Source organism: Oryctolagus cuniculus, chromosome 7 (assembly GCF_964237555.1).
Source record: "Oryctolagus cuniculus chromosome 7, mOryCun1.1, whole genome shotgun sequence".
In the NCBI taxonomy this organism is placed as follows: Eukaryota; Metazoa; Chordata; class Mammalia; order Lagomorpha; family Leporidae; genus Oryctolagus; species Oryctolagus cuniculus.
The window spans coordinates 43,042,580-43,065,366 of NC_091438.1; the positions used below are offsets into that span (position 1 = coordinate 43,042,580).

Genomic DNA, 22,787 nt, shown 5'->3' on the forward strand with positions numbered 1-22,787 from the left:
GGAAAAGCACCTGGCTCCTGGCTCCTGCCATCGGATCAGCGCGGTGCGCCTGCCGCAGCGCGCCGGCCGCGGCGGCCATTGGAGGGTGAACCAACGGCAAAGGAAGACCTTTCTCTCTGTCTCTCTCTCTCACTGTCCACTCTGCCTGTCAAAAAAAAAAAAAGAAAAAAAAAGAAAAAAAGAAAAAAAACTATGACCTCTCCCAGACCCTTCTCTAAAGTGTTTTGAAAGTATAAATAAAAGATGAGTTGCATCTATAAATATTAAAGCTTCTGGAAACAAAAATTTGGGGCACACTTGTGAATAATTATAAAAGCAGGTTTTTTTGTGTAAATTATAAAATATTGTTTTTATTACAGAAAAGATTTGTGGGCCACGTGGTAGACAGCAAGAATTCTCAAGAGTGATAAGATTTGAAGTTTAGTCCTTTAACTTTTTGTATAATTGAATAGAGTGGCTATTTGTGTGTTTGAATAGTTTAGTCAGTTGGCTACTATTTGTGGACTAACTCCTTAGAATACTGTTGCTGCATTGTGGTTCAGCAGGATAAACTTCCTCTTGGGATGCCTGCTTCCCCTATCATGTTGTTGGTTCAAATCCTAGCTACCCCTCTTCCCATCCAGCTTCCTGCTAATGCATCCTGGGAGGCAGTAGATGATAGTTTAAAGTCCTGGGTCCCTGTCAGCCAAGTGGGAGACCCAGTTGAAATTCCTGACCCCTGTCTTTGGCCTTTCCCAACCCTGGCTGTAGTGGGCACTCAGGGAATGAGTCAACAGAAGGAAGATCTCTATTATGCATGCTTGCTTGCTTGCTCTTGTTCTTCAAGTAGATGAAAATAAGTATTTTTAAAATAAATACTGCTGCTGTTACCCTCACTGCTACTGCTAGCACTGCAACTACTACTACTACTATTACTACTACTACTACTACTACTAAATTGCTGCTACCTCTTATTGAGACCTTGCTATGTGCCAGTCATTGGGCTAGGTATTTTACTTACTGCTTATAGGAGCTGTAGAACAATTTATATCATATGGTCTTTAAAGGTCCTTGGGAATTTTATATAGCATTTTGGAAGGGAAGCCAGTTTAAACCATAAAATATTCCACTTTGTAAATGAAACTTTTTAAGGGATAAAATGTTCTCCTTTTTCTAGATACTACTCCTGGATCTTGAGTCAGACATATGCTTGAAATGAAGACTAGTCTATCAGTCCTCAAGAATAGTGAATTGTTTTGTTTTGGCTTTATACCCACTAGTAAGTCTTCTAATTATATAGTAATCTGGTTTCCTGAAGATCTTATGTATTTAGTGTTTATGGGGGGGATTACCCCATGTAGATTCTCAGATTATGTGTACCATCTATTATAAAATAATAAATTGGCATGCTTGTTTTAAAATATTTTATGTGTCTGAGGCGTAGATACATGCCAACTGGCTATTTGCTGTTAGGCAGGCTTGTAAAAATAAACTTTGGATTTTCAAAGTTTTTATGACAATTTTTATTAATTATTTGTATAATTATTTTTAAATTTTGCTTTCTCATCAGAATATAAAGCTCATAAGCTTAGGAATCAGGGTTGTTTTGTTGATTATGTACCATATTTCCAGTGTGTAATAAGTGCCTGGTACATGGTAGGTGCTCATATATGTTTTTGAATGAATGAGTGTATAAATTCAGTTAAATTGTATGCCAGCAACAAAAATTATTGCCTAGAAGTCCTACCCTTTTTTTTAAGATTTAATTTTATTATTGATTTTAAAGTCAGAGTTACACAGAGAGAAGGAGAGGCATAGAGAGAGAGGTCTTCCATCTGCTGGTTCATTCCCCAATTGGCCACAACGCTGGAGCTGCGCCAATCCAAAGCCAGGAGCCAGGAGCCAGGAGCTTCCTCTGGGTCTCCCATGCAGGTGCAGGGGCCGAAGGACTTGGGCTATCTTCTACTGCTTTCCCAGGCTATAGCAGAGAGCTGGGTTGGAAGTGGAGCAGCCGGGACTTGAACCGGTGCCCATATGGGATGCTGGCACTGCAGGTGGCAGCTTTACCTGTTATGCCACAGCGCCTGCTTCACTAAAACACTTTTAAAACATGATGCTTTCTTTACCTTCAGTGAAACTGATTTTATTCAGTTAAAGTATGGGAAATATTTCCCTTTGAAACGGAGGATTCCTAAAATATGTAAAGTTAGTCTTGAGCGATGTTTGCTTGACCATCAGTTGTAGAAGCTTCTTGGTTTATTTACAATAGCAGATGTTAAATTTTGATACATACCTTACTGCTACAGCTTGTTTATGATATCTGTAGAATGATAAAACTATTCTGAAATTTTAATTATATTTATAACTAAATGAATTTAAATTCCTTCTGAACTACATTTGTTATTTGTTACAACTGTTTTCAGGGTGCTTGTTGACCTCGTTCTCCTCCCCCATACCCATTTTTCTTTTTTATTCAATAATTACCTCTTTTCTGACAAATTTTTGTTATGATCTATTCTACAGAGAAAGAGATGCTGATTCCAAGTTTTGGAGATCCCTGGTTTTTATGGAACAGAGTTCTATAAAATTTTCATAAGATTTCTTGGCAATAACATACACTTGTGATGGACCCTAGAAATACTGCTATGTTAGGATTGGGTTCTGATTCCGAAGGTTTTTTGCGAAAGAGTCCTTCTGCCATCCATACTGGCACGCTGGTCAGTAAGAAAGAAGTGGAGCTAGAGAATAACACAAAGGAGGAAGAGGACCTTCGCAAACGGAATCGGGAAAGAAGCGTTGAAGCAGGGAAAGAGGATGGTTTGACTGATGAACAGCAGCAGTTTTCAGTGAAAGAAACAAACTTTTCAGAGGGTAATTTAAAACTGAAAATTGGCCTTCAGGCTAAGAGAACTAAAAAACCTCCAAAGAACTTGGAGAATTATGTGTGTCGACCTGCCATAAAAACAACTATCAGGCATCCAAGGAAAACACTGAAAAGTGGAAAGATGACAGATGAAAAGAATGAACACTGTCCTTCGAAACGGGTAAGTAGAATTCCTAAAAATTTGTAATTGTTGACAATTTGACAATATTTGGATTTCTTTAATTTAAAAAGAAAATATTTATTTGAGAGAGCACTCCCATCCACTGGCTCACTCCGAAATGCCTGCAATGACACGGACTGAGTCAGGCCTGGAAGCTGGGAGCTGGGAACTCAATACAGGTCTCCAACATTGGTGAGACCCAAATACTTTAGCCATTACCTGCTGCCTCCCGGAATGTGCTTCAGCAGGAAGCTGGGATTAATGGAGCTAGAACTCTAACCCAGTCTGATATGGGATGCGTGGGTTTTTTTTTTTTTTTTCCCCCTGACAGGCAGAGTGGACAGTGTGAGAGAGAGAGAGAGAGATCTTCCTTTGCCGTTGGTTCACCCTCCAATGGCTGCCGCGGCCAGTGCTCTGTAGCCGGCACACCGCGCTGATCCGAAGGCAGGAGCCAGGTGCTTCTCCTGGTCTCCCATGTGGTGCAGGGCCCAAGGACTTGGGCCATCCTCCACTGCACTCCTGGTCCACAGCAGAGAGCTGGCCTGGAAGAGGGGCAACCGGGACAGAATCCTGCGCATGGGATAGACCTATTGGAGCTTAACTTTTCATGCCTAACCATACTAAGTACCTGGTGATTAACCTTTCCTTGTTGTTTTTTCTCCTGCTGTCCCCTTGTAGTAACACTGTGCTGCTTTTAGTTGTTTTTTTTAAGTCTGTACTTTTTTTTTTTTTTTTAATTCTCTTTATTTTTACTTAGTTCAAAGGTAGAGAGAAACAGTGAATGAACGAGACTTTCTGTCTGCTTGTTCACTCCCCAAATACTCACTATGGCCAGGGCTGGGCCAGAGAGCCTGTATCTCTATCTGGGTCTCCCACGTGGGTGGCAGGGACCCAAGTACTTGAGCATTATCTGCTGCTTTCCAGGCTGTGCATTAGCAGGAGAATTGATCTGAAGTGGAGACAGGCCTTGAACCCAGCCATTGTAAGATGGAATTTGGACATCTGTAGTAGTAGCTTAACCTGCTGCACTGCAACACCCACCCCTGCTTTCAGCTTCTATGAAATCAAGTTTTCTGTATTCCACAGATGAGTGAGAGTCTGCAGTATTTCACCTTCTGTGGTTGGCTTATTTCACTTAATATAATGACCTTCAGTTCCATCTCTGTTGTCACATAGGATTCCATCTACTTTAAGGCTGTATGACATTCCTTTGTATATGTATACCACATGTTCTTTATTTATTCATTTACATGGATACTTAAGTAATTTCTGTATCTTTTTGAAGAAGACTTTTTCATTTATTTGAGAGGTAGAATTAACAGGGTGAGACAGAGAGAGAGGCCTTCCATCTGCTGGTTCACTCCCCAAATGGCCTCAATGGCTGGATCTGGGCCAATCGGAAGGCAGGAGCCAGGAGCTTCTTCCAGATCTCCTGTGTGGGTGCAGGGGCCCAAGGACTTGGGCCATCTTCTGCTGCTTTCCCAGGCCATTAGCAGGGAGCTGGATCTGAAGTGGAGCAGCCGGGACTCTAACTGGTGCCCATATAGGATACTGACACTACAGGCAGCAACTTTGCCTGCTATGCTCCAGTGCCGGCTGTCCCCCCCCCCTTTTTTTTTTTAAGATTTAATTTATTTGAAAAGTAGAGTTCAAAAAGAGGAAGAAGCAGAGCTCCAGAGGGATCTTCCATCTGCGGGTTCACTCCCCAGATGGTCGCAACAGCTGGAGATGGGCTGATCAGGAGCCAGGAGCTTCTTCTGGGTCTCTCACATGAGTGCAGGGTCATCTTCCATTGCTTTCCCAGGCCATTAGCAGGGAGCTGGATTGGAAGTGGAACAATTGGGACTCACACCCATAAGGGATACCAACAATGCAGGCAGCAACTTTACCTGCTAAGCCACAGTCCCAGGTCCTAACTTCAGTGTCTTAATTGTGAGTAGTAATGCAGTGCACATAGGAAATGCAGATGTCTCTTTGATAGACTGATTTCATTTCCTTTGCATATATACCCAGGGAGATATTGCTTGATCATGTGGTAGTTCTATTTTAAATATTTTGAGGAACCTCTATACTGTTCTCCATAATGACGGTGACTAATTTACATTCCCACCAGCATTGAGTAAGGGTTCCCTTTTTTCCACCTCTGTGTCAGTACTTGTTATCTTTTTTCATTTTGATAATAGTCTTCCTAACTGGATTGAAGTTATAGCTCACTGTGGTTTTGATTTTATTTCTCTGATGATTAATGATGTTGATCTTTTTTTTCATATACCTGTTGACCACTTGTATTTTTTTTTTTTTTTTTTTTTTTTGACAGGCAGAGTGGATAGCGAGAGAGAGACAGAGAGAAAGGTCTTCCTTTGCCGTTGGTTCACCCTCCAATGGCCGCCGCGGCCGGCGTGCTGCGGCCGGCGCACCGCGCTGATCCGATGGCAGGAGCCAGGAGCCAGGTGCTTTTCCTGGTCTCCCATGGGGTGCAGGGCCCAAGCACCTGGGCCATCCTCCAATGCACTCCTGGTCCACAGCAGAGAGCTGGCCTGGAAGAGGGGCAGCCGGGACAGAATCCGGCGCCCCGACCGGGAGTAGAACCCGGTGTGCCGGCGCCGCTAGGCGGAGGATTAGCCTAGTGAGCCGCGGCGCCGGCCACTTGTATATATTTTTAAAAATTTTGTTTTATTTATTTATTTGAAAGAGAGGGAGAGACCAAGATCTTTCATGTGCTGCTTGACTGACTCCCCCAATGACTGCAATAGCCAGATCTTGGCCAGACCCAGACCAGGAGCTAGGACCTCCATCCTGGTCTCCTATGGGTTTCAGGGGCCCAAGTATTTGGGCCATCTTCTGCTATCTTCCCTGGTGCATTGACAGGAAGTTGTAACAGAAGCAGAGTAGGTGGAACAAGAACCAGCACTCCCTGATATGGGATGCTGGCATTGCAAGTGGCTGGTTTATCTTCTGTATCACAACAGTGGCCCCTGTATATCTTTTTTGGAGAAATGTCTATTTGGCTTTTTTCCCTGTATTTAAATTGGACTGTTTGTTTTCTTACTATTGGGTTGTTTGATTTCTCCACATATCCTGGTTATTGACCCCTTGAACAGGTATAGCATGCAAATTTTTTCTCTCATTCTGTAGATTGTCCCTTCAGTGTGTTGTTTTCTTTGCTGTATGGAAGCTTGTTAGTTTGATATAATCCTGTTTCTCTATTTTTAGTTTCGTTATCTGTGCTTTTGGAATCTTACCAAAAAATGGTTGCCTTGCTAATGTCTTGAAGGGCTTACATTTTTTCTAGTAGTTTCATAGTTTCAGTATTTAAATCTGTAATCCATTTTGAGTTGGCTCTTATACATGATGAGAGATAATAGTCTAGTCTATTCAAAATGGATATCCAGTTTTCCCCCCCCAAAAATGGAATTTTTAGGCCTATAATAATTCTATGTTTAATATTTTTGAGGAATCACCACCATGTTGTTTCCCCAGGGATTGTACCATTTTACTTTTCCAGGAATGCATAAAGGTTCCAATTTGTCCATATTCTTGTCAACAAACATTATTTTCTTTTTCTTTAAAAAAATATTTATAGCAGCTAGACTTGTGGCACAGCTGACTAAGCTGCCTCTTTTTTTTTGTTTTTTAAGATTTATTTATTTGTGTGAAACTCAGAGTTATACAGAGAGAGGAAAGGCAGAGAGAGAGAGAGGTCTTCCATCTGATGATTCACTCCCCAAATGGCCAGAGCTGTGCTGATCCAAAGCCAAGAGCCAGGAGCATCTTCTGGGTCTCCCACATGGGTGCAGAGGCCCAAGGACTTGGGCTGTCTTCTTACTGCTTTCCCAGGCCATGGCAGAGAGCTGGATCAGAAGAGGAGCAGCCTGAACTTGAACTAGTGCCCATATGGGATGGTGGCGCTTCAGGCCAGGGCATTAACCCCCTTCACCACAGCACTGGCCCCTAAACTGCCACTTGTAATGCTAATATCTCATATGGGAGTGCTACTTTGAGTACTGCTTTTCTGCTTCTGATCCAGCTACTGGCTAATGTGACTGGGAGAGCAACAGATGATGGTCCAACTACTTGGGCCCTGCTACCCATGTGGGAGAGCTGGATGAAGTTCCAAGCTCTTTGTTTCAATCTGGCCCAGTCCATGTTTTGAAGCCATGTGGGCATTAAACTAGCAGATGGACTTGACCCATCTTCTGCTGCCTTCCCAGGCACATTAGCAGGGAGCTGGATACAAAGTGGAGCAGCCAGAACTCGAACTAGCGCCCACATGTGATGCCAGTGATACAGGCTGGTTTTTTGTTTTGTTTTGTTTAAGATTTATTTATTTATTTGAAAGTCAGAGTCATATGGAGAGAAAAGAAGAGGCAGAGAGAGAGAGAGAGAGAGAGGTCTTCCATATGTTGGTTCACTCCCCAGTTGGCCACCACAGCCGGAGCTGCACCAATCCAAAGCCAGGAGCCAGGAGATACCTGCAGGTCTCCTATGTGGTTCAGGGGCTCAAGAACTTGGGCCATCTTCTGCTGCTCTCCCAGGCCATAGCAGAGAGCTGGATCGGAAATGAAACAACTGGGACTTGAACTGGCACCTACTTGGAATGCTTGCACTGCAAAAAGTGGCTTTACCCACTATGCTACAGTGCCGGCCCCTCAATTATAAATCGTTGAAGAAAAATTATAATCATCCTAATATTATTATTGTAACTCTGAAAAGATCTTAAGTCTTTTGCATTTTTAATAGTTTACCTCCAGTGCTGGAAAAGAAACATCTCAAAGGGTAATTCTTTTTTTTTTTTTTTTTTTTGACAGAGTGGACAGTGAGAGAGAGAGACAGAGAGAAAAGTCTTCCTTTGCCGTTGGTTCACCCTCCAATGGCCACCGCGGCTGGCGTGCTGCGGCCAGCGCACCGTGCTGATCCGAAGGCAGGAGCCAGGTGCTTCTCCTGTTCTCCCATGGGGTGCAGGGCCCAAGCACTTGGGCCATCCTCCACTGCACTCCCTGGCCACAGCAGAGAGCTGGCTTGAAAGAGGGGCAACCGGGATAGAATCCAGCGCCCCGACCGGGACTAGAACCCGGTGTGCCGGCGCTGCCAGGCGGAGGATTAGCCTGTGGAGCCACGGCGCGGGCCAGGGTAATTCTTAATTGAGATGGTGATAAAGGAGATTAATATTTTCTCCTTTAAAGAGTGTAAGAGGCCGGCGCCGCAGCTCACTAGGCTAATCCTCCATCTTGCAGCGCCGGCACACCGGATTCTGTCCCAGTTGCCCCTCTTCCAGGCCAGCTCTCTGCTGTGGCCCGGGAGTGCAGTGGAGGATGGCCCAAGTGCTTGGGCCCTGCACCCCGTGGGAGACCAGGATAAGTACCTGGCTCCTGCCATCGGATCAGCTCGGTGCGCTGGCCACAGCGCGCCAGCCACGGCGGCCATTGGAGGGTGAACCAACGGCAAAGGAAGACCTTTCTCTCTGTCTCTCTCTCATTGTCCACTCTGCCTGTCAAAAAAAAATAAATAAATAAAGAGTGTAAGAAATCAGGTGAATACTGGATCAGTCATGGTGTTCTGTGATCCTGCTTTTAATTTTAAGGCATTGTTAAGTAATACGGTGTCTTCCATCAGCCTATTTTCATTGGATAAAGGACTTGATTTTAGAATCACCTGTAGATGGCACTACAGTAGACTTACGTAGTTGTTATGAATGTATTATTTCAAGAAACCTTTTTTCTGCTGGTGTTTTAGTATTTTCTGAAGATAAGGTAAAGTCCTAAGAAGGAAAAGTTCAGTTTGTATCTGGAAAGGGAGCTTAGTCTTTTTTTTTTTTTTTTTTTTAATTCATTTGAAAGAGTTACACAGATAGAGAAGGAGAGGCAGAGCGAGAGGTCTTTGATCCGCTGATTCACTCCCCAATTGGCTGCAACGGCTGTAGCTTCGCCAATCCAAAGCCAGGAGCCAGGAGGCTTTTACGGGTCTGAGATGCAGAAGTACAGGGACCCAAGGACTTGGGCCATCTTCTGCTTTCCCAAGCCGTAGCAGGGAGCTGGGTTGGAAGTGGAACAGCCGGGACTCGAGCCAGTGCCCATATTGGATGCCAGCACTGCAAGTGGCGGCTTTACCCGCTATGCCACAGCACCAGCCCCAAGGAACTTAGTCTTCAGAGATTTTTAGTATCCCTATCATATTACACTTGATATCTGAATTTTGGAGGTAAGTTGTTTTAAGACAGCAGGGGATACTTTGAATATGGGTAACTGCTATAAAGATTTTGATGCCAGGGCTGGTGTTGTGGCACAGTGGATTAAACCTAGCTACCTATAATGATGTCACCCCTTACTAATATCACTTCAAGTGCTGGTTGCTCTGCTTGCAGTCCAGCTTTCTTCCAATGTACCTGGGGAAGCAATGGAAGATAACACAAGTGCTTAGGCCTCTGATTGTATGTGGGCAACCCAGATGGAATTCCATATCCTGGCATCCACCCACGCCATCCCCAGCCATTGTAACCATTTGGAGAATGAATCAGTGGGTGGAAGATCTCTTTCACTCTGTCTCTCCCTCTCTGTAACTCTGCCTTTCAAATAAGGTTATACATTATACATATGTATAATGTAACATTTTAAAAATTCATTGCATAACTTTTTTTTAAAGATTTTTTTATTTATTTGAAAGGCAGAGTTACAGAGAGGCAGAAGCAGAGAGAGAGGTCTTCCACCCGCTGGCTCACTCCCCAAATGGCTGCAATTTCTGGAGCTGTGCTGACCCGAAGCCAGGAGCTAAGGAGATTCTTCTGGGTCTCCTATGCGGGTGCAGGGGCCCAAGGACTTGGGCCATCTTCCACTGCTTTCCCAGGCCATAGCAGAGAGCTGGGTTGGAAGTGGAGCAGCCAGAACTCAAACTGGCACCCATATGGGATGCCGGCACTGCAGGCAGCAACTTTACCTGTTACGCCACAGTGCCGGCCCCTGCGTAACTTATTTTAACTAGTTAGTACACTCCCATGATTCAAGATGTAAAAGATAAAATCACTGAAACATAGCCATCGTGAATATTTCTTGTTTTTTTTTTCCATTCAAGCTTATGTATTTTGAAATCCCCTTTTTTTTTTTTTTTTATTTTTTTTATTTTTTGACAGGCAGAGTGGACAGTGAGAGAGAGAGACAGAGAGAGAAAGGTCTTCCTTTGCCGTTGGATCACCCTCCAATGGCCGCCGCTGCAGCCGGCGCACCGCGCTGATCCGATGGCAGGAGCCAGGATCCAGGTGCTTTTCCTGGTCTCCCATGGGGTGCAGGGCCCAAGCACCTGGGCCATCCTCCACTGCACTCCCTGGCCATAGCAGAGAGCTGGCCTGGAAGAGGGGCAACCGGGACAGAATCCGGCGCCCCAACCAGGACTAGAACCCGGTGTGCCGGCGCCGCAAGGTGGAGGATTAGCCTATTGAGCCACGGCGCCGGCTGAAATCCCCTTTTAGGCAATTTGGTAACACTCTACTAAATATGATACCTGTGAGCAGAGCAACCATTTTTCAATCAAAATGAAGAAAAGTTTACTGTATATTTAATGTGTATTTAGGTTCCCCTGTGCTTGGAGAGTTGTAACACATTAAGAGCAAATTTTTGGGGCTGGTACCCTGGTGTAGTAGGTTAAGCATCCTCCTGCTGCGGGACATCTCATATGGGCGCCATTTCGAGTCTTGGCTACTACACTTCTGATCCAGTTCCCTGCTGATGGCCTGGGAAAGCTGTAGAAGATGGCAAAAGTGCTTGAGCCCCTACACTCTCATGGAAGACCTGGAAGAAGCTCTTGACTCCTGGCTTTGGATCAGCCCAGCTCTGGCCATTGCAAAGTGAAGAGGCAGGTGGAAGACCTTTCTCTCTGTCTTCCCTCTCTCTCTCTCTGTAAGTCTGCCTCTCAAGTAAATAAATAAATCTAAAAAAAAAAAGTTGGTTCATGGGACTCTGTGGAAAAGTAATTCCAGCATCAGTTTATGTGATATCTTCCAGATTCATACAGGTGTTGTAGATATGCAAGCAAAATAACATGTCTTCCACATGCATGCTCTTTATTTTAAAATATAAATAGTAGCATATTGTACACAGTGTACTGTATTTTCTTTTTTTTTTTTTTCCCCCAGACCTATTGTCATGTTTAATCCCAGTGAGAGTCAAGTTGGGAATTGATAATTTCTTTTTTCTTTTTTTTTCTTTTTTTTTTTTTTACAGAAGATCAGTTTAGTGTACATTAAGTAAAGATTTCAATCGTTTGCACCCCCATAGAAACACAAAGTGAAATATACTGTTTGAGTACTCGTTATAGCATTAAGCCTCAGTGTACAGCACATTAAGGACAGAGATCCTACATGAGGAGTAAGTGCACAGTGACTCCTGTTGTTGACTTTACAAATTGACACTCCTGTTTATGGCATCAGTAATCTCCCTATGCACCAGTCATGAGTTTCCAAGGCTATGGAAGCCCCTTGAGTTCTCCGACTCTTATCTTGTTTAGACACGGTCATAGTCAAAGTGGAGGTTCTCTCCTCCCTTCAGAGAAAGGCACCTCCCTCTTTGAAGACCTGTTCTTTCCACTGGGATCTCACTCACAGAGATCTTTTTGCCAGAGTGTCTTGGCTTTCCATGCCTGAAATACTCTCATGGGCTTTTCAGCCAGATCTGAGTGCCTTTAGGGCTGATTCTGAGGCCAGAGTGCTATTTAGGACATCCGCCATTCTATGAGTCTGCTGAGTATCTCACTTCCCATGTTGGATCACTCTCCCCTTTATTTATTCTATCGGTTAGTGTTAGCAGATACTAGACTTGTTTATGTGCTCCCTTTGACTCTTAGTCCTTTCATTATGATCAATTGTGAACTGAAATTGATCACTTGGAATAGTGAGATGGCATTGGCACATGCCACCTTGATGGGATTGAATTGGAATCCCCTGGTATGTTTCCAACTCTACCAATTGGGGCAAGTCAGCCCGAGCATGCCTCAAATTATACATCTCTTCCCTCTCTTATTCCCACTCTTATGTTTAACAGGGGTCACATTTCAGTTAATTTTCAACACTTAAGAATAACTGTGTGATAATTACAGAATTAAACCAGTCATATTAAGTAGAACAGACAAAAAAAATACTATGAGGGATAATGTATTAAGTTGTCCATTAGCAGTCAGGGCTATGCTGATCAAGTCACCATTTCTCATAGTGTCCATTTCACTTCAGGAGGTTTCCTTTTTGGTGTTCAGTCAGTTGTCACCGATCAGGGAGAACATATGGTATTTGTCCCTTTGGGACTGGCTTACTTCACTCAGCATGATGTGTTCCAGATTCCTCCATTTTGTTGCAAATGACTGGATTTCGTTGTTTCTTACTGCGGTATAGTATTCTAACGAATACATATCCCATAATTTCTTTATCCAGTCTACCATTGATGGGCATTTAGGTTGGTTCCAGGTCTTGGCTATTGTGAATTGTGCTGCAATAAACATTAGGGTGCAGACCGCTTTTTTGTTTATCAATTTAAACTCCTTTGGGTAAATTCCAAGGAGTGGGATGGCTGGGTCGAACGGTAGGGTTATATTCAGGTTTCTGAGGAATCTCCAGACTGATTTCCATAGTGGCTTGACCAGTTTGCATTCCCACCAACAGTGGGTTAGTGTCCCTTTTTCCCCACATCCTCTCCAGCATCTGTTGTTGGTAGATTTCTGTATGTGAGCCATTCTAACCGGGGTGAGGTGAAACCTCATTGTGCTTTTGATTCGCATTTCCCTGATTGCTAGTGACCTTGAACATTTTTTCATGTGCCTGTTGGCCATTTGGATTTCCTCTTTCGAAAAATGTCTATTGAAGTCCTTGGCCCATCTCTTAAGTGGGTTGTTGGTTTTGTTTTTGTGGAGTTTCTTGATCTCTTTGTAGATTCTGGTTATTAACCCTTTATCTGTTGCATAGTTTGCAAATATTTTTTCCCATTCCGTCGGTTGTCTCTTCACTCTCCTGACTGTTTCTTTTGCAGTACAGAAACTTCTCAATTTGATGCAATCCCAATAGTTGATTTTGGCTTTGACTGCCTGTGCCTCCCGGGTCTTTTCCAGAAATTCTTTGCCTGTGCCAATATCTTGAAGGGTTTCTCCAATGTTCTCTAATAACTTAATGGTGTCAGGACGTAGATTTAGGTCTTTAATCCACGTTGAGTGGATTTTTGTGTAAGGTGTAAGGTAGGGGTCTTGCTTCATGCTTCTGCACGTGGAAATCCAGTTTTCCCAGCACCATTTATTGAATAGACTGTCCTTGCTCCAGGAATTAGTTTTAGATCCTTGATCAAATATAAGTTGGCTGTAGATGTTTGGATTGATTTCTGGTGTTTCAATTCTGTTCCATTGGTCTATCCAACTGTTTCTGTACCAGTACCATGCTGTTTTGATTACAACTGCCCTGTAGTATGTCCTGAAGTCTGGTATTGTGATGCCTCCGGCTTTGTTTTTGTTGTACAAGATTGCTTTAGCTATTCGAGGTCTCTTGTGCCTCCATATGAATTTCAGCATCATTTTTTCTAGATCTGCGAAGAATGTCTTTGGTATCTTGATTGGGATTGCATTGAATCTATAAATTGCTTTTGGGAGAATGGACATTTTGATAATGTTGATTCTTCCAATCCATGAGCATGGAAGATTTTTCCATTTTTTGGTATCCGCTTCTATTTCTTTCTTTAAGGTTTTGTAATTTTCATCATAGAGATCTTTAACGTCCTTGGTTAAGTTTATTCCAAGGTATTTGATTGTTTTTGTAGCTATTGTGAATGGGATTGATCTTAGCAGTTCTTTCTCAGTCATGGCATTGCTTGTGTATACAAAGGCTGTTGATTTTTGTGCATTGATTTTATATCCTGCCACTTTGCCAAACTCCTCTATGAGTTCCAATAGTGTATTCTTAGAATTTTTCTATACTAGGACTAAAAGAGCCTCTTTAGGCCACTTTGCCAAACTCCTCTATGAGTTCCAATAGTGTATTCTTAGAATTTTTCTATACTAGGACTAAAAGAGCCTCTTTAGGCCTTTGAAATATGGGTTACCAATGCCTTTTTTCTGGTTTGTTTGGTAACATTAGTTTACCATGTGGAAGTGTTCAACTTTGTAGCTAATTTAATTTATAATTCTTTACTTTCATGGCTTCTGAATTTTTATTTTCATTATGAAAACCATCTTCATAAAGTTATAAAAGATTTTTTTTTTTCAATTTGAAAGAGAGGGAGAAGGAGAGACAGAGAAATCTTCCATTTGTTGGTTTACTCCCCAAGTAGCCGCAATGACCAGGGCTAGGCCAGGATGATACCAGGAGCTTTTTCTGGGTCTCATGCATGGTGGCAGGGTCCCAGGCACTTGGGCCATCTTCCACTGCTTTTCCAGGAACATAAGAAGAGATCTGAATCAGAGGTGGAGCAGCCAGGACTTAAACCAGCACCCATATGGAATGCTGGTACCACAAATGGAGGCTTACTCTACTATGCCACAGCACCAGCCTCCATTTAAATTTTCTTACAGTATATGAGTTATGGACTCAATTTTCTCTCTTTCCAAGTGGCTACAGAGCTCCAGCACTGATACTGAAAAGTCCATCTTTGGGTAACTTGTTGTGGAGCAGTGGGTCTGGCCATTGCTTGAAATGCCCAAATCCCATGTTTGAGCACTAGTTCGAGTCCCAGCTGCTATGCCTCTGATCCAATTCCCTTCTAATACACTTGAGAAAGCAGCAGCAGATGACCCAAGTGCCTGGGCCCTGCCACCCATGTGGGAGACTCAGACAGAGTTCCTGATCTTGGTTTCAGCCTGGCCCAGCACCAGATGTTGTGGCTATTTGGAGAGTGATCCAGCAGATGTGAAATTTCTTGATTCTTCCTCTTTGTCACTCTGCTTTTCAGATAAATAAATCTTTTTATAAAGGAAAAAGTCTGTCTTTTTACAAAGAGAGTTTTTTGAAAGGCAGAGTGGCAAAGAGAACTTCTCTACCCAAACTCCTGTAACAGCTAGGGCAGAGCCAGACCAAAGCCAGGAGCCTGGAACTCTATCTTGGTCACCCACCTGGGTGGCTGGTGTGCCATCACCTGCTGCCTCCCAGGTGCATTAGCTGAAACCTGGATCAGATTCAGTGCCCTGCGTAGGACGCAGGTGTCCTCGGTGTGGCTTAACCCACTATACCTGCCCCAAGAAATCCATGTTAACTCTTTGACTTGAGACATTAAGTTAGAAATGCACTGAATTCCCTTATGTGTTAGAATCTCTTCTGATTTTCCATTTTGTGTCACTGATGTTTTCTGTTTATTTGCCAGTATGATATAGTTGCATTTATTATGCTTTGTAGGGTTGCCTAATCCTTTCTCAGCACTCATACTTTACTGTATTCTGTGCATTCTTGCCTGGTAATTTATGAACTTAATTCTAGAAGTTGCCCAGCTGATACTAAATTCGTATTTTGTTCATCTTTATCTGCATTCAAACTTTAAGCCTAGTTTAATGATGAGTTCCTTGAGAGGCTTTGAATTCATTTTGCAAGGAGTTAGAGTATGTTACTGACACCTTTCCCTGGTTCTCTATTTCACTACTACTAGGCTATAGTTTGGTGCATTTACTCTCTGGACAGTCAGACCTTCTTAGGACAGACACTTTTTATTACTTTTCTTTTGGTCCTTTTGGAAATGTTTCTGTGAGGCCAGCAGTGTAATGAACATTGTGTCCTAATGCTGTTCGAGTTATTTTGTTGTAACTGAAGACTCTTCACAGTATTTAGTCTGCCATATGGCTAGAAGTGGAAAGCTTCTGATAGATTGTTTTATAAGAAATAACTCATTATTTACTTTATAGTAGATCTTCCTGTCCCTTTTTATTATCTAAAGTAAAAACAATAACTTTATAAATTTCCTGTAAAAATTGTATTTGGCTTTCTTGGAATTTCATGTGTGATACCTTCATTTTTTTCTTTCTTTCTTTTTTTTTTCTTACAAAGGTTTGTTTATTTGAAAAGCAGAATGACAGAGAGGCAGTGACAAATAGATATCTTCAATCTGCTGGTTTACTCCCCAAATGGCCATGACAGCCAGGGCTGGGCCAGGCCAATGCTAGGAGCCTAGAACTCCATCTGGGTCTCCCATGTGGGTGGGTCCAAGTACTTGGGCCATCTTCTGCTGCCTTCATGGGCACATTTAATAGCTAGCTGGATTGGAAGTAGAGCAGCCAGGACTCAGAGCAATGCTCATATGAGATGCCAGTTCAGGCCACTACTTAACCTGTTGCACTACAATGCCAGCTCAGATACCTCCATTCTTCTTCTTCTTCTTCTTCTTCTTCTTTTTTTTTTTTTTTTTTTTTTTTTTGACAGGTAGAGTGGATAGTGAGAGAGAGAGAGAGAAAGGTCTTCCTTTTGCTATTGGTTCACCCTCCAGTGGCCGCCACGGCTGGCGCGCTGCGTCTGGAGCACCGCGCTGAACCGAAGGCAGGAGCCAGGTGCTTCTCCTGGTCTCCCATGGGGTGCAGGGCCCAAGCTCTTGGGCCATCCTCCACTGCACTCCCGGGCCACAGCAGAGAGCTGGCCTGGAAGAGGGGCAACCGGGACAGAATCCGGCGCCCCGACCGGGACTAGAACCCGGTGTGCCGGCGCCGCTAGGTGGAGGATTAGCCTATTGAGCCGTGGCGCTGGCCACCTCCATTCTTCTAAAGCAGTATTTTATCAAGTGAAAGCGAAGGTGGAAGTCATTATATTTACTTAGTATTTTTCACAACACTAATTTAAAAGGAGAGGGGGTGGTGGTGCATTCTTTTCTAGCAATTTAGAGGAAATCCTATTTTTGCATTTGTGCAGCATCGCTTGTTATATGTGGTCATTGGGTCATTGTTCACTTAGTTTACAACATTTTTTTTAAAAAAGTGCTTTCGTGACCATTAGCCAAAATATTTGTCCTGTTGCAGGTAATTAAAACTGAAACTTGTGTGAGCAGAGAGGGATTGGGGGAATATTTCACTTCCACTATATACTGATTACAAATTAGGTTGGGGCCAGTGCTGTGGCTTAGCGGGTAAAGACGCTGCCTTCAGTGCTGACATCCCATATAGGTGCCAGTTCAAGTCCCAGCTGCTCCACTTCCGATCCAGCTCTCTGCTATGGCCTGGGAACGCAGTAGAAGATGGCCCAAGTCCTTGGGCCCCTGCTCCCACATTAGTGACCCGGAAGAAACTCCTGGATTCTGGCTTCGGATCAGCGCAGCTCCTGCCATTGCAGCCAATTGGAGAATGAACTAGCGGATGGAAGACCTCTCTCTCTCTCTCTCTGCCTCTCTGCCTCTCTTTCTCTCTCTGTGTAACTCTGACTTTCAAATAAATAAATAAAACATTTAAAAAGAAAACAGATTAGGTCAAAAAACATTGAAAAAAATTGGTGCTGTGTTAACTAACATTTTGCCTTTGAACAGTTTATTTGATGAATAGATTTAATGAACACAGCGAATTGTAAGCAAAATTTATAACTGTTTATAATTGTTCTTCTAAAAAGATAGTTTTTTGTTTGGGAGAAAGATCTATGCCAACTTTATGTATTATTTAAGAAACAGTTCATTGAAAAAGTATTTTTTTAATTTGAGTGAAGTGATTTTTTTTGTGGAGACATTAAATTCACATGAATTCGAATATTAAACTTAAGGCATTGGTTTTATATTTTATTTATACAACTGACAGTTTAACATAGTTTCTTAAAATATATAGATGATAAACATAATGGTGCATAAAATCTTTCACCATGTAGATGGTTTAGCTGATAATTCTTAAATTGCTGCAAGTAAATTTCAATTATTTTGTAATAATATAGTTGGGAAAAAATTGGTTTGATATTATATAGATGTTGGCTTTTTCTTTCCTTGACATTTCTTTCAGATACTGTTAATAGGTTTTCCAAGTTAAGTAGTTTCCTTACATTGTACCCTATGTAAGATAAGCCTGTTTTTAGATAAATTAAATGTTTTTTATTAAGATACCATTCAGAGGGCCAGAGCTGTGGCATAGTGGGTTAAGCTGCCACCTGCAGTGCTGGCATCCCATATGGGCGCCAGTTCAATACCTGGCTGCTCCACTTCTGACCCAGCTCTCTGCTTTGGCCTGGGATAGCAGTAGAAGATGGCCCAAGTCCTTGGTCCCCTGCACCTGTATGGGAGACCTGGAAGAAGGTCCTGGCTCCTGGCTTCAGATTGGCACAGCTCCAACCATTGCGGCCAACTAGGGAGCGAACCAGCGAATGGAAGACCTCTTTCTCTCTTTGCCTCTCCTCCTCTCTCTGTGTAACTCTGACTTTCAAATAAATAAATAAATCTTAAAAAAACAAAGATATGATTCAAATGCTGTAAAAATTTGCCCCTTTAAAATTAATGTTCAGTTGTTTTTAGTGTGTTCAGTATCTTTTGCTTGTACAGCTATCACTGCTATCTAATTTTAACACTTTTTCGTTACCTTAAATTTGTATTTTTATTGTGCCTTTTATGCTGTAGATAACTGTCCAGACAGCAGTTACTTTATACTTTCATATAGGAGGGTCAGGTTGTAGATTGCTTAATTGTGAACATAATATATTTGGCATAGACTCATAGCATTCTTTGAATTACTCATTTTTACCTGCAAAGTATTGCCATAATGAATAATTTTCATATAATGTGCTAGTTGCTGTAATAAAAATATAGTGTGGGAATCACTGAATTATTTGGAAGAATTGGTGCACTAGAGATTATGTTAGGAGAGTTTTACAGAGGAGCTCATATTTAAAATTAGGTGTTGGGGTGAATGTTAAGCTGCCACTTGGAATGCCCACATCCCATATCAGAGTGCAGGTTTGAGTCTCAGCTGCTCTGCCTCCCATTCAGCTCCCTCGTACTGTCCCTGGGAAAATGATGGTAAGTAAGTTCCTGATTGACCTGGATGCAATTCTTGGCTTCTGGCTTCAGCCTGGTCATTTGGGGAGTGAACCAGCAGATGGAAGATCTCTGTGTTTCCTTCTCTGTCACCCTACTTTTCAAATAAGTAGTAAATTATTCTTTTTTAAAAATTAGGTGTTTACCAGTTGGTTAGAATTTAGTGGAGGGGCCAGCACTGTGGCATAATGACTTAAGCAGTCATCTACAGTGCCAGCATCCCATATGGACACCAGTTCGAGTCCCGGTTGCTCTACTTCTGGTCCAGCTCCCTGTCAATGCACCTGGGAAAGCAGCAGAACATGGCCCAAATCCTTGGGCTCCTGCACCCACATGGGAGGCCTAGAAAAAGCTGATGTCTCCTGGCTTCGGCCTGGCCCAGCCCTGGCTGTTTGTGGCCATTTGGGGAGTGAACCAGCGGATGGAAGATTGATCCCCGCCCCCCCCCCCCGCCGCCGCCTTCTTCGTCTCTCTCTCTCTCTCTCTCTCTCTCTCTCTCTCTCAGTAACTGTGGCTTTCAAATAAATAATTTTTTAAAAAATAATTTAGTGCCAAAAGAAGGGCATGTTGGACAAGTTAAATAAGGGCAAAAACACATTTATGATTATCAGTTTTGTCATTTGTGCTATAAAACAGGAATTTGACAGCCCTTTAGTGTAGGTAAGTACTAAGAAAATCAAACTAGAGGAGAAGGGTAATTACATAATCATAATCAGCCTTTTGTATGTTGCCATTCATGGTTACTACTACCTTGGTTTTTACCTTTTGTTTCTTAATGGATTTTGCCATTAAGAGAAACCCCCCCCCTTTTTTTTTAAGATTTTTAAAAATTTATTTGAAAGGCAGAGCAACAGAGAGGGAGGGAGAGACAGAGATCTTCCATCGACTGCAATACAAAAGACTGCCACAGCCAAATCTGGGCAAGTTAGGAGCTAGGAACTCCATCCTGGTCTCCCATATGGATGGCAGGGACCCAAGTACTTTAGCCATCTTCCACTATCTTCCCAGAGGCAATAGCAGAAAACTGAATGGGAAGCAGAGACTGCAGCTGGCTCTTTGATGCGGGATACCAGCAAGGCAAATGGTAGCTGGACACACTGCACCACAGTGTTAGCCCTGAAGTTTCCTTGTTCTGACTCTGAAAGTGGGTTATTTCTTTCTTAAAACTGTATTTTGTGGATGGTGTTACTTTTAGTGATACAGTTTTATAGTAAGAATTGCATGACTAAATTCATTTTTGTTTTTTGTCATTATGATCCTGCCTTATAATGGCATTTCTCTTTTTTTTCCTGTGTTTTTGTTTGTTTTTTGAGATTTATTTTATTTATTTGAAAGACAGCTCCAGCAGTTGAGGCCATTTGGAGAGTGAACCAGTGAAAGGAAGACCTTTCTCTCTCTCTCTCCCTCTCACTGTCTGTAACTCCACCTCTCAAATAAAAAATAAAAATCTTTTTAAAAAAAGTAAAAAAAGTTAATATTGCTGTTTTTGAAAGTATTTCCACTTGAGCAATTTGGGGTTACTTGTGGTAAGTAATGAAGCCTTATCATTTATATCTGTAATGTTAACTATTTCCAAAGATACAGTGCCTGAATTTTATGTCCACACATAATCCTGAGTTACCTTGGTACTCATGTGGCAGTGAAAGTCATCTAGGTATTCATGATAGTTGGAACACAAATTGGTCGAGTTTCTTGAGGTCACAGAACTTTAACAGCAGATGGCATTAACAGATCAGATTTAAGAATGAGTTGCAGGGATTTAACTAATAAAGGATGGAGGGAAGTGAGTCATTGTGGTTCAGAGTACATCTCACAAAGCTCTGCTTGACTGTTCAGGGTTGTTAGTCTATTTAAAGGTTATCTCTGTGTTTGTTTATGTGTTTAAACCAACCACTTCAAAATCTAGCAATTTTAAGAAAAAGGAGAAGCATTTTATGGCTAATCTTCACCTCCTCCAACCTACTACAAAGCAAGAAAATGTGAGGGTATATTTCAGGGTCTCCTTAGTAACTGTAGCCTTCATTATCAATGAAGATCACTTTGCACCAGTAAATGCTTAATGTGAAGAATTATAAGATGGGGGCCGGCGCCATGGCGCACTAGGTTAATCTTCTGCCTGTGGCGCTGGCATCCCATGTGGGCATTGGTTTCTAGTCCTGGTTACTCCTCTTCCAGTCCAGCTCTCTGCTGTGGCCCAGGAGGGCAGTGGAGGATGGCCCAAGTGCTTGGGCCCTGCGCCCGCATGGGGAACCAGGAAGACTTGGCTCCTGGCTTCAGATCAGCATAGCTCCGGTCTTCGCGGCCATTTGGGGGGTGAAACATTGGATGGAAGACCTTTCTCTCTGTCTCTCCCTCTTGCTGTCTGTAACTCTACCTGTCAAATAAATAAATAAAAAATCTTTTAAAAAAGAAAAAATAATTATAAGAGGTATATTGTGGGCTCGTCCTGCGAGACCCGCACTGCCGGGATGGTGGTACCACGGCATTCTTTGACAAGAAGCACCGGCGACATGCTTTGGTGAACATGTCCCTTCATTAACAACCAGGCACACCTTTTAAAGGGCAAGCAGAGGGGACATAGCTAGTTCAGGGCAACACTAATTCTATAGGATAATGCCGATATTGGCACCGCTGTACTTTTCCAATCAGCTTGAAGGTCACGTAGCCTATGTAGCCTCCCAGGAGATCTTTATGGGTCTGGGCCACACCGGGGAATTGTTTACCTGATTGGCAATTACAAGGCTCTTCAGCAGGGAGACAGAGTGGGGGAACTGTGCCTGGGGCTCCTGCCACCTGCCAGCAGTCAGGTCATAGAGTCTTTCCCAGGATGCATAGTGTGCCATGCCCACTTAACCTCCTGCATGGGCTGGGCAGGCGGTCTAAAACCAGGCACAGGATCACCCACAGAATATATGATTGTGTAAGGACATACCAGAGAAGATTGAACTTTGCATATTAACTGTGGCTTCACTATAACCAGTGCAAATACAGATCTTTCTTCAGCCTGTATGGTATTTCTTTTTTTTTTTAAGATTTCTTTATTTATTTGAAAGTTGGGAGTTACACAGAGAGAGGAGATGCCGGTGCTACAGGCTTTTTTTTTTTTTCTTTTAAGATTTATTTACTCATTTGAAAGTCAGAGTTAGAGAGAGAAGGAGAGGAGAGGCAGAGAGAGAGAGAGAGAGATCTTCCATCCGCTGGTTTGCTCCCCAATTGGCCCCAAGGGCCAGCACTGTGTGGATCTGAAGCCAGGAGCTTCTTCTGGGTCTCCCACGCAGGTGCAGGGGCCTAAGAACTTAGGTCATCTTCTACTGCTTTCCCAGGCCACAGCAGAGAGCTGGATTGCAAGTGGAGCAACCGGGACTCAAACTGGCACCCATATGGGATGCGGGCACTGCAGGCAGCGGCTTTACCCACTACGTCACAGCGCCAGTCCCTTCCCTTTTAAAAAAAATTTATTTATTTATTTGAAAGGCAGAGACAGATCCCATCCGCTCATTCATTCCCCAGCATGCCTGCAACAGCTAAAGAAGGGATCCAGGAACTCAGTCAAGGTCATCCATGTGGGTTTCAGTAACCCAGTAACTTGTCTCCCTAAGTATATTAGCAAAATGCTGGAATCAGGAGCCAGATTTTTTGAACTCAAGCACTTAACTTATGGAACAGTAGACATCTTAACCACTGGGCCAAGTGCCTGCCTCTTGTTCCTTATTTTTTAGCCATCAAATGTGTTCTTTAACAGATCTATTATGTATATTCTACCTTCATTTTTGGAAAACATCCCAAAGTTAAATATACAAAGTTCTGCTATGTTAGGAAGTCAGAGTTTAAGAGGTAC

At 42.8% G+C, this 22,787-nt stretch overlaps 1 protein-coding gene across 34 annotated transcripts in view; it reads left to right on the forward strand.

Moving 5' to 3' along the window:
* The window catches only part of ASH1L (ASH1 like histone lysine methyltransferase), a 241,742-nt gene that overhangs the window by 63,528 nt on the left and 155,427 nt on the right, over nucleotides 1-22,787 (forward strand). For 19 of the 34 annotated variants that reach the window (XM_051857197.2, XM_070077542.1, XM_070077533.1 and 16 more), the window contains 2 exons: nucleotides 1,157-1,258; nucleotides 2,503-3,023. The exons of 2 other annotated variants lie outside the window; for them this stretch is intronic. In XM_051857197.2, the coding sequence (XP_051713157.2) occupies nucleotides 2,604-3,023 (420 nt within the window). In that variant the 5' untranslated portion in view covers nucleotides 1,157-1,258; nucleotides 2,503-2,603. Of the gene's footprint in view, nucleotides 1-1,156; nucleotides 1,259-1,765; nucleotides 1,912-2,502; nucleotides 3,024-22,787 lie in introns of all 34 variants that reach the window. 13 more of the 34 variants (XM_070077550.1, XM_070077538.1, XM_070077540.1 and 10 more) reach the window with 2 other exon arrangements.